Here is a 16,319-nt window from a genome sequence, read left to right as displayed (position 1 = left end):
GTTCTAGCACATGTCAAGAAAACTCAAGGGTTATTGGCTTTGGAATGTTAATAGATGAAATACAACTGGTTTTCTGACCCACAATGTATTATTTTTGTGCTCAGGAGTTCCTGTCTTCAAGATTCTTGGATGACTAGAATGCTTTGATTATTGCCCAGTGGCAAATAGAGTGAAGATTCTTCATAGAAGTGGCCAGATCAGCTGACTTTTTCCACCCATTTTGTCTTCCACAGAGGACTGCCCAGTGTGGCTATCAGAGGTTGAAATTTTCCTGAGGAATGAATACAGGCAGTTACTAGTTAACGGCAGGGGTTCCCTTTCCAGCCGAGCACTGCTAACCGAAAATCAGCTATAATAGCAATAATAACCCACTTAATGGTGACGCTAACTGGAGATTCGGCACCACTATTTGAAGATCAGTGCCGAAAATCCAGTTAGTGGCATCGCTAGACAAGCGCCATAAAACCAGATTGCCGTTAACCAATGCCACCAGTAAACTGGGACTGCCTGTATTTGCACTATCAACATGATTAAGGCACTATCAAAATTTTACTGACAGCCCTCCACACACTATTCTCATTCCAATCATTCCAGTCTTAGAGCACAAATTGAAATAGCATAGGAGTTTATTTTTGTAGACATTGTTTGCCATGACAACTTTCTAGAGGCAGAGAATGCCCTTCCCTTTGGGTCCATCCTTGGTTTAATCGTTGTTTTTGTTTTTATGCAGCCTCTCTTACACCTGGCCGCAAGGTTGAAGGCATTCTGTGGGATGCCATATGTTATATCTAAGCACAAGGTTCATCTCTGGGTTCCTGAGCCATGGCCCAAGAATTATCCACGTCAGGGACAATATCACATATCATCATGTGAAGTATAGTATTTCTGACTGTGAAGATTGCCTGAAAGGGTTTTTGGACAACTGACTTTTTTGATGAGCTAAGTTGATAAAGTGTGAACAGTTGGAATTCGACACTACTTAGGATGCATGACCCATGTACTGTACATGGACATATGGTAAATGAATTTTCAACATTCCAAAGCCACTTGCAGCACTTGAGAACACCAGGTGCCCTAGCCAAGGACTTCTGTTCACCCCAAACTTGCCTGTTCTACGTGCAGAGATTATCACATTCAGCAGAACTTTTCTTACAGGAGGGATATACTAAGATTGCCTTGGATGATTTCAGCATGTCTTCAGCCTCATGAGTCTTTTGCAGTGTTCTTTGATAATCCCTTTCTCACAGATGGATAATATGGCAACAGTTAAGCGATTTGTACTTCAGGAATTTTCCACATCTATTTTTTGATGGTGTCTCAGTAAACTGCAGACGAGCTACTTCTGTAGTTTCTTGAGTTGGCAGTCAAGTGATTGAGCTCATTCCCATTAAGATCTGAAGTAACAGCAAGATATGTGATACCTGCCTGAGTACTTGTTGCCTTACCTTACACTGGTTAATTGCGTGTTGTTTCACCAGTTGATTGCATGAGTTTCCCAACGGCTTACTTTTAGCCTTTTAGTTTAGGCAAGGGTCTAAGGCTTTTTTAATATGATTCCATGTTTCTTCGGTCCATCCATTTGATAACAATCCAGTCTCAATAGCTCTCAGATCATTTAATTCTTGGTCACCCAGTTCTTGAATTTTGACAACCATATCCATCCTTACTCAAGATGCTATTCAAGTTACAGAGAATTATGACTTTGATTAATATTCTATTCTCTGTAGCCTCAATTTTCAGTTACTACATTCAAGAATTTTAAAACCCCTTGTATTTCTCACATCAGATATTATTTGGATCATATTATGAGTAATGGGTTCATTGTGAAACAAAGATAGCTTTTAAAACAAAATTATTTATACTGTAAATACAAAACTTATTGATAATCAAAGTGCCTACCTTTCCACCTGCTGTTTTCTCACAGCTAACTGGCTATGCTATATTTTACAAGATCTAAAGCAACTAACTACTGGAGACCTGAGGAGATGATGTCTGCTATTGACTTCTTTTTCCATGGAGCAACTGATACGGCCATGATTTTAGTCAGCATAAAAATTACTTTTTTAAAATTGTAATTTGATGTTCAATAAAGTAGAAATATGAAACATTGCCCTTTAACATAGTAAATTTGATAAAAGGAAATTTTTTTCCAGAACGTGAGAGGTCTACTGCAGGGTCAGATACTGCTCCAGAAGAAGATCGAACAAGGGTTGAAAGGGAAATTGTTGAACAGATGCTGTCTCTTAGAGTACCCATGAGTCATGAACCAGGTTTGTATGATTTCACATGTGTATGTTCTTTGATGCATAATGGATAGAGATATGTATTTGAGAGAGAATATTGTTAAGCAGTCTTTTGGCCAAACAGAAATATGCACAAAACTTAAAGGATGGGATTAAATGTCTTGTTTGTTCATCTGTAAAATTTGAATACCTGTAATTGAATGATTAAGGGAAATGCTGATGTGTTGTGTTTCTGGTGCTAGATGAATTCTCTTTGGACTGACAACCTCTGAGGCATCTGTAACAGATACGTTCTTATGATGAAAACCTGTCGTGACTATTTAGTTTCATATAAGTAACTTACCAAGTATATACAGTAAACCCCCCAGATTTGCATTCTCACAATTTGTGGACTCAGCAGTTTGCGGAATTTTCTGTGGAACCTATCTGTAAATTATTCGCTGGAAAACTGACCTGTTCACGGATTTTTTCTTAGAGCAATATTCTGTATTTTCATATTATTTTCGTGACTAAATACTGTACTGCATGTACATATACATTTTATGATAAAATAATGATTTACAGTACAGTAAACCCCCCTGTATTCGCAGGGAATGCGTGCCACAACCCCCACACTGCAGAGGCTATTGCAAGATGCAGGTGTTGATTTCCTAGACGCATCTTCCAGGCTAAGGGGTGATTTTCCAAAGCTGGTGTCGCAGACACAATGTCTCTTCTTCTGAGATATCTGTGACCCAAATTGTGGATTTCCTTCTTTAACCAAGGAGATCTAGGAATCTCTTGTCCTTCACCATTAAGGGGTATTGAGCTGTGTTTAGCTCGTGTTTAAACACAGGGATCCTGAATCTTGCGACAATCCCAGATCTTAACGACCTCATGAAGTTCTTTGTTAAGTCTGAGCAAGAAAGGAAGATCCAGTCTCGTGGAACCTGGATGTAGTGTTGAAGTGGCTGACAGGTCTATCTTTTGAACCCCTTAGTTCCTCTTCTCAGAGAAAACTTACTCGGAAGACTCTCTTCTCGTGACCTTGGCTACTGCTACCATATTAGCGAGTTCCAAGCAATCGATAAAGGGTAGGTTTTTTTTAACAAGGAGGCGCAGTTTGCTACTTTACCCTTGGTCTTTTAGCCAAGAACAAGGACCCTTCCAAGCCCTGGCCCCTTTTTTTTTCTCCATTAAGACCTTAACGGATACCTTGGCTCTGAAGAAGAAGAGAGAGTTCTTTGTCCTGCTAGTGCTTTAAGTTATTACCTGAGCAGGACCAAGACAATCAGAGGACCATCTAGTAACCTCTGGTGCTCTGTCAATAATCCGTCACGCCCTCTGACTAAGAACGCAGTATCCTTCTTCGTCAAAGACTTAATTTCTGAGATGCACTCTCAAATTCAGGAGGACATTTTGCCTACTTTTAAAGTGAAAGCTCATGATGTCAGGCCAGTCTCTACTTTATTAGCTTTCAGGCACTTAAGTCCCTCACTTCCATTCTGCAGTCGGCCTACTGGAAGTGCGAACCGATCTTTGCGTCTCAATATTTGAAAGAAGTTGAAAAGTGTTTGAAAATTGCAGTACCTTGGGGCCATTTTCAGTGGCTGGGTATGGTAGGGGAGAAAGGATAGGAATCTCTTTTTCTCCTACTGTCTCTTCACCTTAAGGTAGGGTGTTGAATTTTTGGGAGCCAGGGTTGTGGTGTTTTCAGTGTAGGTGAAAGCATTATCTGGTTGTTTTTAATATTGGTACTGCATCCAGGGCAAGAGTACTTGTATATGCTTTGCTAGCCATTGGTCCTATCCTTCGCTGCAAAGCTCCCACTTAGGTAAAGGTGCATGGCTTTACTGCCACACCACTACAGGTTACGATGAGCAGCAACCAGAGGCATTATTCACCTGCAGTAGCTCTCTTACCGCATAAGGAAACAACAGGCATTGTTTCAATGCTAGCAATATCTCTATTTCAAAGTCATTACCATGCCTTAATGTTTTGGAGTGGAATATGTCCATGTATCCCCACCCCCATTCAGTGTGGGATTCAGCTATGTAATTACTTGGTAAGTTACTTATATGAAAATGATATTTTCATAATAAAATTCAAATTTACTTACCAAGTAATTACAGAATAGGAGCCTGTCAGCCCTCCTCCTCTTTCAGGGCACAAACAGAATGAGATTTTCTGCTAAGTCGTTTCCAGCACTCCCATTAGTGGGCGAGGCTTGTCACTTACACTAAACTATCAAAGTGCTACGGCAATTTTTTAAATTTAAGCTGCTGCGCAAATTGAAACTATAGCTATGTAATTACTTGCTAAGTATATATGGAACTTAATTTTATTGTGAAAATATAATTTTTGACTCAATACCTAAATAATCTATGACAAAAATCATTTTATATAATTTCCTTTTGAGGCATCTTGTAGATTGTTAAGAAGAAAGAGTTGCCAGTTGAATTTATAAGTGACATAAATTTTAGACTTTCTTTGACTTCATCAGATACTGTTAGATGTAATAATTTAAATTCTTATACTGTATAAGCTTATATTAAAATGACTATTATGTAGGAATAGTGGGTTTACCTGTTATTAATGGTAAAAAAATTGCCTTTTCAAACAAGAATATTAGGTTAAAACACAGAATAAAGGCATTTTGGATATTTCCAAAAGTCATAGTAACTCATGGTAGTTTTATGTGATCACCAAGCACTATGAAATTTTGAAATACCAATGTGTATGTAATGTATACTGTAATGCAAGATAAAGAAGACAGATTAAGGTAAAGAATTGGATATAAATGAAATTAGTTTCAAGGTCTGTAAATCTAGCCAGACTTTCATGAAAATGGGAATCAGTTATTTTAATAAGTGACTAAAATATTCAAAAAGTTCCAAATTGGTCAAAGATGCATTATGAATATTTTGTGTTTTAAAAATAGAAAAAGTTTTTTTTATCCTAATTAATTACTTAAAATTCTTTTGTGTGCTTCAGCTCCTCTTATAAAGAAAACAGTAGTCAGTTGGCAGTACTGTGCATTTGTGGTATGAGGCTCAAGTCTGAAGTAGCCACACTACTGTATTCATGTTGTCTGATCTATGAACTGTGGAGCCCAGAGGCAGGAATTCTCAACATAAATAGTCTATTTGTATGAAAAAGTTTTTTTTTTATTTAAAAATATTACATATATTTAACAGTAAACCAGTTACATATAATTAACCTGAATCTCAATTTGTATGGGAAAGATTGAACTGCTACAAAAATCAGGTTAGATAATGGAGACCTGTAGGCTCCACCAGAAAGGTCTTGGATATTTATTTTAAGCACCAGAGATTGTCTCTTTTTATAGTCACACAGCGAATTGTATGCATGAGGTATAAACTCTGATATGCAAAGTATACTACCTTATGGTTTGAAGTTGTATGTTTTTGAAGGCACACAGGAATTGTGTGCATGAGGTGTAAACTCTGATACACAGAGTACGGTAACTTTTGGTCTGAAGGTGTATACTTTGAGTTTGTATATTCATCTTCCACTTCAGGTTAGTTGGGAGACCCATACTGCCATAAGGTGTCTCAGAGTGCCTATTTTTGCAAAGCATGGTTCCTGTACGTTAAGAATAAGATAAAGCAATTAACTTTGGAGAGTCTGCATGGCAGAGAATGCCACAACAAGTAAAAAAAGGATGGACAAAGGGATGGAGATGAATTTAGACAGCTTGGAGCCTCTCTCAAAACAGGGATCATCTGTCCCTCTGCTACTACAGGACCCAGTTAATACAAGTTCTATCACCTGTGTTGTGCACCTGAGATAAAAGCTCATGAGCTTTCTTTGGTTCCTCCATATGTATGTCATAAAAACTGTGTGTCATCCATCATTTCATTTAGGCTCTTAAAGATATTTAAGTCAGAACAGTACAGTATATCTGATAACATGCTTCATGATATGTCCATTGGACAAGAGAACCCAGGAAGTATATCCTTGAATTACTCTGACAGGGCAAAGGAGGCTGCCTATTTACTGACATGGTACAAAGGTGACCATGAGGCAAAAAGTAGTGGTTTGGGACCAGCCAACACACATTTTGATTTTCAATCTTTGATATACTGCATATCATGACTTATCAACTTGTTTCAGAATTGTGGAAGTTGGAGGAAAGACTTGTCTTCAGCACAAAAAACCAAAGAAGCCGTAACTAAGAACTCATGTAAAACTCCTAATGGCTAACACAAAATTGAAACATTGTTAGGGAAACTGCCCTCCCAAAGTTCTGACATAACCATCCCAGATGCATTGAAGAATCAGTAAAAGTCTATGCATTTGAGACCTGGGCCAGTGAAGTCCGGTATCCTCCTTGGCTGAAACCAACAACTTCTGCTGTCAGTGGTAAAGAAAGCCAGCTATCTGAGAAATAGTGGGACTGATAGAATGAAAACCCCTTTCATGTCACTTAACTGCAGAGTGAACTCTACTTAGGTTCATCATTTCCAGATTTCTGTGAAAACTGAGCTGTGGTTGGCCTTGGGGCTGCTCCTACTTCGGGAGCTTTGTGGTATACCTATGAGAAGTAGTAGATGATTGACCAAATACTCATTTTGTTAGCACTGGAAAAAGGGATTAACGAGGATAATTGGCAGATCCTTGGAAACTGTGGTTTGAGTATCACTGTCCCAATATTGCCAACATGTCGGGAAGATGTAGACTTCAAGCCATCCCAGAGATATGTTAAGATAACTATATTCCAGGCTACTGAACCTGAAAGAGAACACAAAGCAGTTTGTGAATACACTCAACTAGGGGGAAACCCAAAGACTTGATTCTTCCTGCTGAGGGTTTCTGCAGTCATATTGCTGTTTCCTGGAATGAACTTCAGGACAGTCTCTACAGTACTTGGCTGGAGCTTGTTTAGAGAAAGAGTGCCACTAACAAACAACATAGGCTCTCTGACCTGGTTCCCCCTTTTATCATGAAAACAAAAAACAAAACCTGGCAAGTGAGTGAGTTCCCTAACCCGGCATCAACATATCTGGTAGAGCAAGTTTCTGGGGAAGAGAGACCAGTACAAATGCTGCTTTGTGCCTCTGAGGATGTTGCCATCATCTGAAATCTCAGAATATCATTCAAGATAAGTGATGCCTGCCTGGCTGAGCTACAGCTCATGAAGCCTTGTTGGGCCTGAAATTAGTAAGGAGCCAATTTCAGCTAGATGATCTTCTGGCCTATCAAGGATTACCACTTACTGGCAGGAGGACCCAGACTTTGGAGAATTACATACATCATGGAACAACAGTTTCTGGATCTTGTTTTCAGTCAGACAGACAAGAATGCCTATATAGCTGACTTAGGAAGTGCCATTTCTTGTGCCCTCTACCTCCCATTAATTATTCCGACACGAACACTCCCTACACCTTCATATATTGGAGATATTCCCATATGCTTCTTGCACATGGGTGAAATGTTATTTCCATCTATTGTTCTTTGGACATGTCTGGTTCTTAGGGCCTGATCTTGTACCGCTGTTAGCATTCCTTTTGATTCCTTCTTGAGTTCTCTCCTCTGTAGCCATTGCCATGTTTCATCGTTGCCGAGTTCTTTTGTCTGTCTCATGTACTGTCCATGCATTGGTTTGTTGTGCCGTTCCTCTGTTATTTTTCATTCTCCTGTCTCTGTATATTTCTGGGTCTTCGTCTTCTTTTATTAGTCCTTCTCCCCATACACTCCTTAGCCACTCATCTTCACTGGTTTTCAGATATTGCCCCAGTGCTCTGCTCTCGTTGACACAGTCCTCTATGCTTAGTAACCCTTTCCCCCTTCCTTTCATGTTATGTATAGTCTGTCTGTATTTGCTCTTGGGTGTAGTGCTTTGCGTATTGTCATGTGTTTTTAGTTTTCTGGTCTATGCTGTGGGGTTCAGTCTTCATCCACTCCACCACTCCTGTGCTGTATCTGATTACTGGTACTGCCAATGTGTTTATGGCTTTCGTCATGTTTCTGGCGCTGAGTTTTGACTTGAGTATCGCCTTAAGTCTCTGCATATATTCTTTCTTGATCGTATCCTTCGTCTCTTGGAGTTTTATATCCTCTCCTTCTATTATTCTTAGGCATTTGTATCCTGTCTCATCTATGTGTTTGATGCTATTCCCGTCTGGTAGCTTTATCCCTTCAGTCCTTGTTATTTTGCCTTTTTTGTATGTTGACCAAGGCGCTTTTTTCTATTCCAAGCTCTATCCTGATGTCCCCAGATACAATCCTTACAGTCTGGATTAGGGTATCTGTTTCCTTGATGCTCTTACCATACAGCTTGATGTTGTCCATGAACATCAGATGGTTAATTCTGTTGCCTCCTTTCTTGAGTTGGTACCCAGCATCCATCTTCTGCAGTACTTTTGTCATGGGAATCATGACTACTACAAAGAGTAGTGGGGATAGTGAGTTGCCTTAAAAGATACCTCTCCTGATGTTAACCTCTGCTAGTCTTATCCCAGAGCTTGTAAGTACTGTATTCCAGTTGTGCATTGTATTTTTAAGGAGGCTGATGGTGTTTTCCTCTGCCCCATATATTTTCAGGCATTCTAATAGCCACTTGTGTGGTATCATGTCGAAGGCTTTCTTGTAGTCAATCCATGCCATGCTTAGGTTGGTTCTCTTTCTCTTACTATTCTTCATTACCATTTTGTCTGTTAGGAGCTGGTCTTTTGTGCCCCTACACTTCCTTCTGGAGCCTTTCCGTTGGTGGGGGATGGTGCTTGTATCCTGTAGGCTTGTATAGCCTTTCACAGATGATACCTGTTAGTAACTTCCACATTATTGGTAGGCAGGTGATAGGCCTTTAGTTACTTGCTATATTTCCCTTGTTCTTGTCTTTCTGTACTAAGGTTGTTCTCCCTGTGGTCATCCATTTGGGCGCATGGTGGTTTGTGATACAATGCTGAAGTTCTGCTATTTGTGGTTGTAGGGCCTTGAAGTTTTTGGGCCACTATCCATGGACTTCATCGGGACCTGGGACTTTCCAGATGGGCATTTTCTTTAGTTGGTGTCTGACTGTGTCTGTCGTAATCTCAGTGAATCTTTGTTTTATTCTCCCCACTACTTCTGCCTTGATTTCATGGAGCCATGTTGCACATTTGTTGTGTGATACCGGATTGCTCCATATGTTTTCCCAGAGTCTTTCACTTGGTTCGGCTTCAGGAATTTCCTGGTGGTTATCTTCCCCTCTTAGTTGGCTGTATAGTCTTTTCTGGTTGGTTCCGAAGAATTTGTTCTGTTGGTATCCTTTATTCCTGGTCATGTACCTTTGGATCTTGTGTGCTTTAGCTTTAAGCCTATGTTTTATATCTTCTATTGTTTTGTTAGTCCCTTCTGTACTTTGTATTTCTCATTCACTTCCCCTCTTGTTTTCTTGCTTCTTATCCTCTTTTCTGCCATCTCTTTCTGTTTACTCAAGTTAGATCTCATTGCCATGATTTGTTTTTCCAGGAGCTTTTTCAAAGGCAGTTATTGTTTTGGTTTCTGTTAGGTTGGTTGTGATGGTGGTGTTAGTGTTTGTATCCCCATGAGTTCTACTACTAGTCTTGCTCCTGCATATGCCAGGTTGTTTGTTTCTGATACTGGTGGTGTGGATTAGTCTCATTATTTCATTAACTTCACTTGTTTTTTCCCATAGTTTCTTTGTGTTGTAGGCTTTCTTGGAGGGGATCTTTGTTTTTTCTGTATCTGGCTTCATCCATTGTCTGATCTTTTCCATGCATTCCGACCTCTCTGTTACATCTTCGGTGTTTCCTCGTGTGTCGTCGTTTGGTAGCTCATCATTCCTGTTGTTTTCTGTGTCATCGTCTCTTAGTTCGTCTTCTTGTCCTTCGTTGCTGGGCATTATTTCTCTTTTCAGTTCCTCTCTTTCTGTTGTGGAGAGCCAGTCCTTTTTCTTTATATTCCTTACTTGGTCTGCCAGCCTCTGTTCTGTTTGAGGGGGTATTATTTCTCTCATTCCAGATGTTGACCAGTCTTCTTCTGTATCCTCTTTCTGTAGGGTTGCTTCTGATGTAGCATCTCCATATTTCCTTATTTTCTTCTTTTGTCCATTTCTTCATTTGGTTTGCCTCTGTAGCTCCAGTCTCTGGTTGCTGGTTACTGTCGTTGTGGTGGTCAGTTGCTGGATGATGACCTCCAAGTACCTGACCATCCTCCCTGTTGATTGGGTTGTATGCCTGGCTGCCCGATGAAGCTCCTCTGTTGCCAGAGGTTCCATTTACGTCGTTGTCGTTTATTGTCATTTTTTTCCATCATTGCTGAGTTTTGCTATTTAACCCATAGCTGGACCCTACCCCATCGAGAATAGGTAGTCATTTACAGCTGAGTAGACTGAGGAAATTATGGTAAAGATCCTTTCCCAAGGAATCAACGCCGAGGAGAGCAGTCACCCACCCAATGACTGACCAGGCCCAGTTTTGCTTAAAGTCTATAGATGAGCCAAACCACTTTGTCACGGTGCCCATATCATTATTATTATGTGTTTTTTCAGATATTACAGTGATTTTTGTGTTTCCTTTTTCATTATGAAAGATATAGGAAAACACAGATAATGCCATTGTATGGGTAAAGACAAGTCTTAAGGGAAGTTTGTCTCCAGTGTTGGTAGACCCCCATATGGTTTGTATATCATGTAGGGGTTTCGAATGCTCTCATGAATTTTCTCAGGTGGGAGAATTATGAAAAAAGGCGAAGAAAGAAGACAACACCAGTCTCGAGAGAAACTTTCCTCTTCATCACCTGCATCCGGTCTTCTTCTCCGACACTACCCATCCTTACCCCTTCTCCACTTCCCATCACTCCCAGGAGGACCGTTTTCTTTCAGCCTTCCTACTCTGCTCCAAAGGAATTTCCACAGGAGATTTTGTTATCCCTTTGGCAAACTCTTAATAAAGAATTTCAGGATGGGAGTATAACCGGTACCAAGTTGGCAAAGATGCAACTGGGTAGCTCGTTTGGAGACGTCGAGCAAGCAGGATCTAGGGGTCTTCAACAGAAGAGACGTAGGACAGCCCCCACAGATCCAGATGCTCCTGTGCACCCAACTCAGAAGAAACATTGTCTTACTGATTTGCCCTCAGGAAAGAAGATTCTTCAAAAGAAAGCTCACCATTCCATTATTGAAATGTATCCCAGACGGAGCAAGAAACTTAAGGATTGTCAGTCTCCATATTTTTGGATGTACCAGAGACCGAAGTGCTGGTAGGTGTCACCCAGCAGTGTGGCAAGCTATAAGATAGGATATCACCCCAGTGTCTTCTCAGTGATGCCCAACAAAGAAGTCTACAACATATAGTTGGGCCTCACAGTACTATTTATTACTGGAAGCCAATAAACTCCTCCGAAGCAATGCTGGTACTTCGAAGGGGTGATAATGGCGGTGTGCTGGTGGAAGAAAGTTGTGGTGGTGGTGGTGGGTCAGGGTTGCTTTCATGTTTGGGTTTGAAGAATGAATCCAACTTGAATTGTTTCCTACCTTGATGCTGTTCATGAATTATTAATTCCCTTAATGTTCTAAGGTGTTCAAAATAACCCTGAATTTCCCTATTCTTGCACACATTACCGTATTTTATGAGTGTGTCAACTGAATCATGGACCTGAGACATTTTGGGACGAACCACCACCACTTCCTCCGAGTCACTGATGCTGCTGTCAGACAAGCCATTTCAAATGGAGTCGGCAATTTCCTCAAGTGAAAGGAGTTGATACCCGAGGTCAGTGTCGTTGCCTTCAAACCAATTCTCCACATCTTTAACTGTTACGTTTGTTTCTCCAGTACGAAGAAATACTTGATGAAAATCATCAGGCTCGAAACCCTCAAAGTCAAGTTCAGGATCTTCATCTAACATCAACTTTTTCCAACAGTTGGAAAGAGCTGTTAACTTGACTTGTTTCCAAGCAGGTGCAGAGTTGTAGATTCCTGACTTGGTTGTAACTCTTGATGTTGTCTAAGGTTCACTGTCCTCTTGTGTCTTGTATCAAATCTTCCTCTTCCTCCAGGATGACCAGGACTTCATCAAGATATTTTTGCTGATATAAACGATTGCACGCCATTATCAGCCCTTAATCCATAGTTGTATCAATGCTGTAGTGTTAGGGGGGAGGATGACAACTTGGATATGACCATCAGAACTAACGAGGCGATCTGCATCCGGGTGTGCTAGAGCATTGTTGAGAAGGAGTGCGGCCTTTACGTCTGCAGGAGCGATGTGTAATGTGTTCTCCTGAGAATAGCACACTTCGGGAATAAATTGGTTAAAAAACCAATCACTGAAAATTTCATTGGTGACCACTGTTTTTCATCGTAATAAATCATGGGTAACGTATGCATACAGTCCTTGAGACACCATGGTTAGCAGTCTTCCTACTACGACAGGCTTGAGTCAGTGCGCACCAGAAGCATTTGCCCCAAGTAAAATCAGGGCATTTGTCTTTACTGTACTAATTTTTTTTCCCAGGAACCATATCCTCACTCATGAGTGCCTGGGTATTAGTTGGGAGCAAGCATCAAAACAAAGCAGTTTCATCTGCATTGTATATCTGACTTAGGTGTAAGTCTTCCTCCCTAATGAGTTTCTGAAATTTAACTTGGAATGGTTCCACAGCATCTTTATCACAACTACCAGACTCACCTTGTACCACTTTATTGGGAATAACATGTCAGTTACGGACTTACCACAGCCAACCTGTACCACCACTGAAATTGATACCCGAATTTTCTGTTAATTTAGTAGCTACATCAAGAATCCCCACCTCACACATGTTGACATTCACTGACCTCTCTTGCACGTACCCCTTGTAGACTGCTTCCTCCAGGTCCTTACTGTGACACACTTGCATGTGCTTACACCTGTGCACAACACCTTTCATGTCTTTTGAAGGGTCAACATCAAACTTCGCTGCAAAAGCTTGGAGTTTTTTCTTATTCCTACGTATATCACTAATGGTTTGCTTTTTCACGCCATATTCCTAAAACACTTTGGCCAGGGAAACTCCAGACTCCAGCTTCTTAATAAGTTCGAATTTTGCACCAATGCTAAGATTAGTACACTTCCTTTTCTCACTTCCCTTACACACAGAAGACATAGTGAAGGGCACAACAAAAAAAAAACAATTAAAGAGAAGCAACATACAGATGTGTGCAGTTACACATGAACAAGAACGGCCAATTCCGGGACTACCAGACTTTATTATTGTACATTTGAATATGCATGATGCCCGATACGATGCATGAGCAAACAATATGCACGCTGCGTGAGTAACGTGCGCAAAGCAAACAATATGCGTGCTGCATGATTAAACGTAAACAACAGCAGCTACTACCCTTGGCCAGATTTTGTCTGTTAAATCCAATGTCCGTTGGTTCTGGGCCTGTTAAAGCAAGGTTTAACTGTATCTGTAGTATAAGACGACTGCTAAATTACAAAACCATCCATGTATACGCTAGCTTTTGCAACAACAGGTGTCTTATGAAATATTGGTTATATACAGATGATATTATTACAGATGCTGCTTTACTTTCAGTATCCTTAGAAATTCAAAATAAATGAAATACAAAGCAGACTGTATCATGTTTTTCCTACACATGTCAGCTAAAAGGGAAACCATTGTTTTGCTTGCGTTTACTCGCGGAAAATTCGCATATTCGCAGTATTTTTCATAGAGAAAGGTTCACTAATTACTGTATTTTCGTATAATTTTCGTGACTAAATACAGTACATTTTTTGTGATAAATCTATTAAAATACTCAGCTATAATATTTTTAGAGTTTTTTTGTGGTGTTTGAACTATCAGAATAGGCAGTTATAAGCGGTTTTAGAGGGGTCTCAAGTATTCATGGATTTTAGCCATTTATGGGGGGGGAGGGGGGGGATTGTGGTACACATCCCTGCGGATACCAGGGGTCGACTGTAATTGTTTGTATGACTGAATTGCTGTAAACATTTACAAACAGCTATGCTTGCTCCTTCACTTGATGTTCTCTGCGATTTTGTTAGAGAAGCATGGGGGAAAGGTAAAGTAGAAAGTGTCAAAATCATTTAAAAAATGCAGTATCTATAATGCCATGGATGGTACTGAAGATGATCTTTATGACAGTGACGACGAAGCCGCAGTTGACTCACCAGAACCAGACTGGAATCCCTACAATGATGGCATATGTGATGAATCTTGTGGTGTGTATGAGAAACTTTTAATGGAAAATTAATATTATGTCATCCCAAATGTTATTACTACCACAATTACACTATCATTAAAATTTCTGAAAGATTACTGAAAGATAAAGGTTGCTGTGAGTGCAACCATAATTTGATGTTTACATTTTCTCAGCTAGGCCCGTTTAGATGAAAGTTGATTTCATTGATATAGAGTTATTCTTCAAATGCCAATAATATATAAGGTAACAATGGTTTTATTACCTTCATTATCAGTTTATTTCATAATGTGAATTTTTTAATGTATGTCAGGGGTTATCACACTAAGGCCAAGGCTAGCCTACCAATAACATCACTTAGAATTCAAGGTTTGATTTTTAGAATGGTAGTACAAGACAACCCCCAATTTTTAGGGATGAATTTTAGGATTCAAAGGTTGTCTTATACACTGAACCATACAGTAGTAAGTGCCTTAAGATTTATTACTAAATCAAAGGCAGCACAAAAATCTATTTGAATCACTGTATTTCTGTATTTCCTATTACAGTACTTTCTGATACTTCTTTCAAATGAACACCATATTTGCTGGAAGCTTGAATTTCAAGTCAGTGACCCCAATGGGTTTGTTCCATAATATAGAGGGATGAAGAAATTTGTTTTTATTTAGCATTTCCCAACGTTTTGTGAGAGAGAGAGAGAGAGAGAGAGAGAGAGAGAGAGAGAGAGAGAGAGAGAGAGAGAGAGAGAGAGAGAGAGAGAGAGAGAGTGTAATTGTCGTTGTGAGTGGTTCGGTTGTTGGAGTTGGTTTTACGGCTGTCTCTCTGTCTGTCGGGAGTTTTTGTTTTTGGGGAAGTCTTGGGCAGTTGAGGTCCAACCTTGAAAGTGAACGGGAGTTCGTCTTTTTTTTGGGACCACATTAATGGTTCATGTGTCTCTTCTTTTTTTTGTTGGTTCGTTGTTGGTGGAGGGTCGGTTTAAGTTTTTTGTTTCGTGGGTGTGTGCTGTGATTGGCGACCGTGGACCTTATCCATCTCCAGCAACCGAAGATCAGGGTGAGTGTTGCGTGTTGTGTTGTTTGTGGGTGTGAATTCCGCCACAATATGAATAGGGTTCATGTTTTGAGGAATAATAATAATAATAATTAATAATAATAATAATAATAATAATAATAATAATATACTAAAAAATCGTTATCAAGGTTCTCTTGCAAATGGCATGTCAAATCTAAAAGAGCATCACAGGTAACCTAACTGCTTCCTATATGCTTATATGCATTTACTATCAGCTAACAATCCTTTGGATTCCACGTACTGCATTTGTAAAGTGGCTTATAAATAAGTTTTTCTGCAACTTTGGTGAGCACATTGAGAATAGAAATTGGTCTGTAGTTACTGCAGTTGCATATATGCCACTCTTTATAACAGGCACTGTATTACCAAGCGTTCACTCATCTGCAAAGGTACTACATCAACATAGAAATTTAAAAATTTATAGAATCTACTACTCTTGGGAGACAACATGCTAGAAACCATGAGAAGGAAACCATCATGATCTTCTCCATCCCAGGTATCAAAATTATCAAGAATTTTCTTAAAATCCATAGAGCAAAATGCAAATTTTTTAGGAATAAGTTCAGGATGACAAGTATCAGGGAGGGGGACATCCTCAGCTGATTGCTTTGCTCCAAAGCTTGTGAAAGCATTAAAACTAAGTGCTTTCAGCCATTGTCACACTTTACGAAGGCAAAAGAATGCCATGAGCATCAGATGTTCTTAGGCTGCCATCCTTGCAAATACTGACTAGGCTAAATGTTGCATAATTGTACCAGTGCCATTGAGAAACTAATCACATCTGTTAGTAAGACAGATGGGACATATGGAAGCAGTCGTACCAATGTCTGGCTTTGAGTTTGAGACTG

The 16,319-nt window shown here is 39.8% G+C and overlaps 1 protein-coding gene across 1 annotated transcript in view; it reads left to right on the top strand.

Moving 5' to 3' along the window:
* The window catches only part of LOC136831091 (probable E3 ubiquitin-protein ligase HERC1), an 801,341-nt gene that overhangs the window by 312,634 nt on the left and 472,388 nt on the right, over nt 1–16,319 (top strand). The window contains exon 28 of the mRNA XM_067091041.1: nt 2,154–2,270. Within this exon, the coding sequence (XP_066947142.1) occupies nt 2,154–2,270 (117 nt within the window). The remainder of the gene's footprint in view (nt 1–2,153; nt 2,271–16,319) is intronic.

This window comes from Macrobrachium rosenbergii, chromosome 48 (genome assembly GCF_040412425.1).
Source record: "Macrobrachium rosenbergii isolate ZJJX-2024 chromosome 48, ASM4041242v1, whole genome shotgun sequence".
Lineage (NCBI taxonomy): Eukaryota > Metazoa > Arthropoda > Malacostraca > Decapoda > Palaemonidae > Macrobrachium > Macrobrachium rosenbergii.
This window is presented reverse-complemented; position numbering and strand designations above follow the sequence as displayed.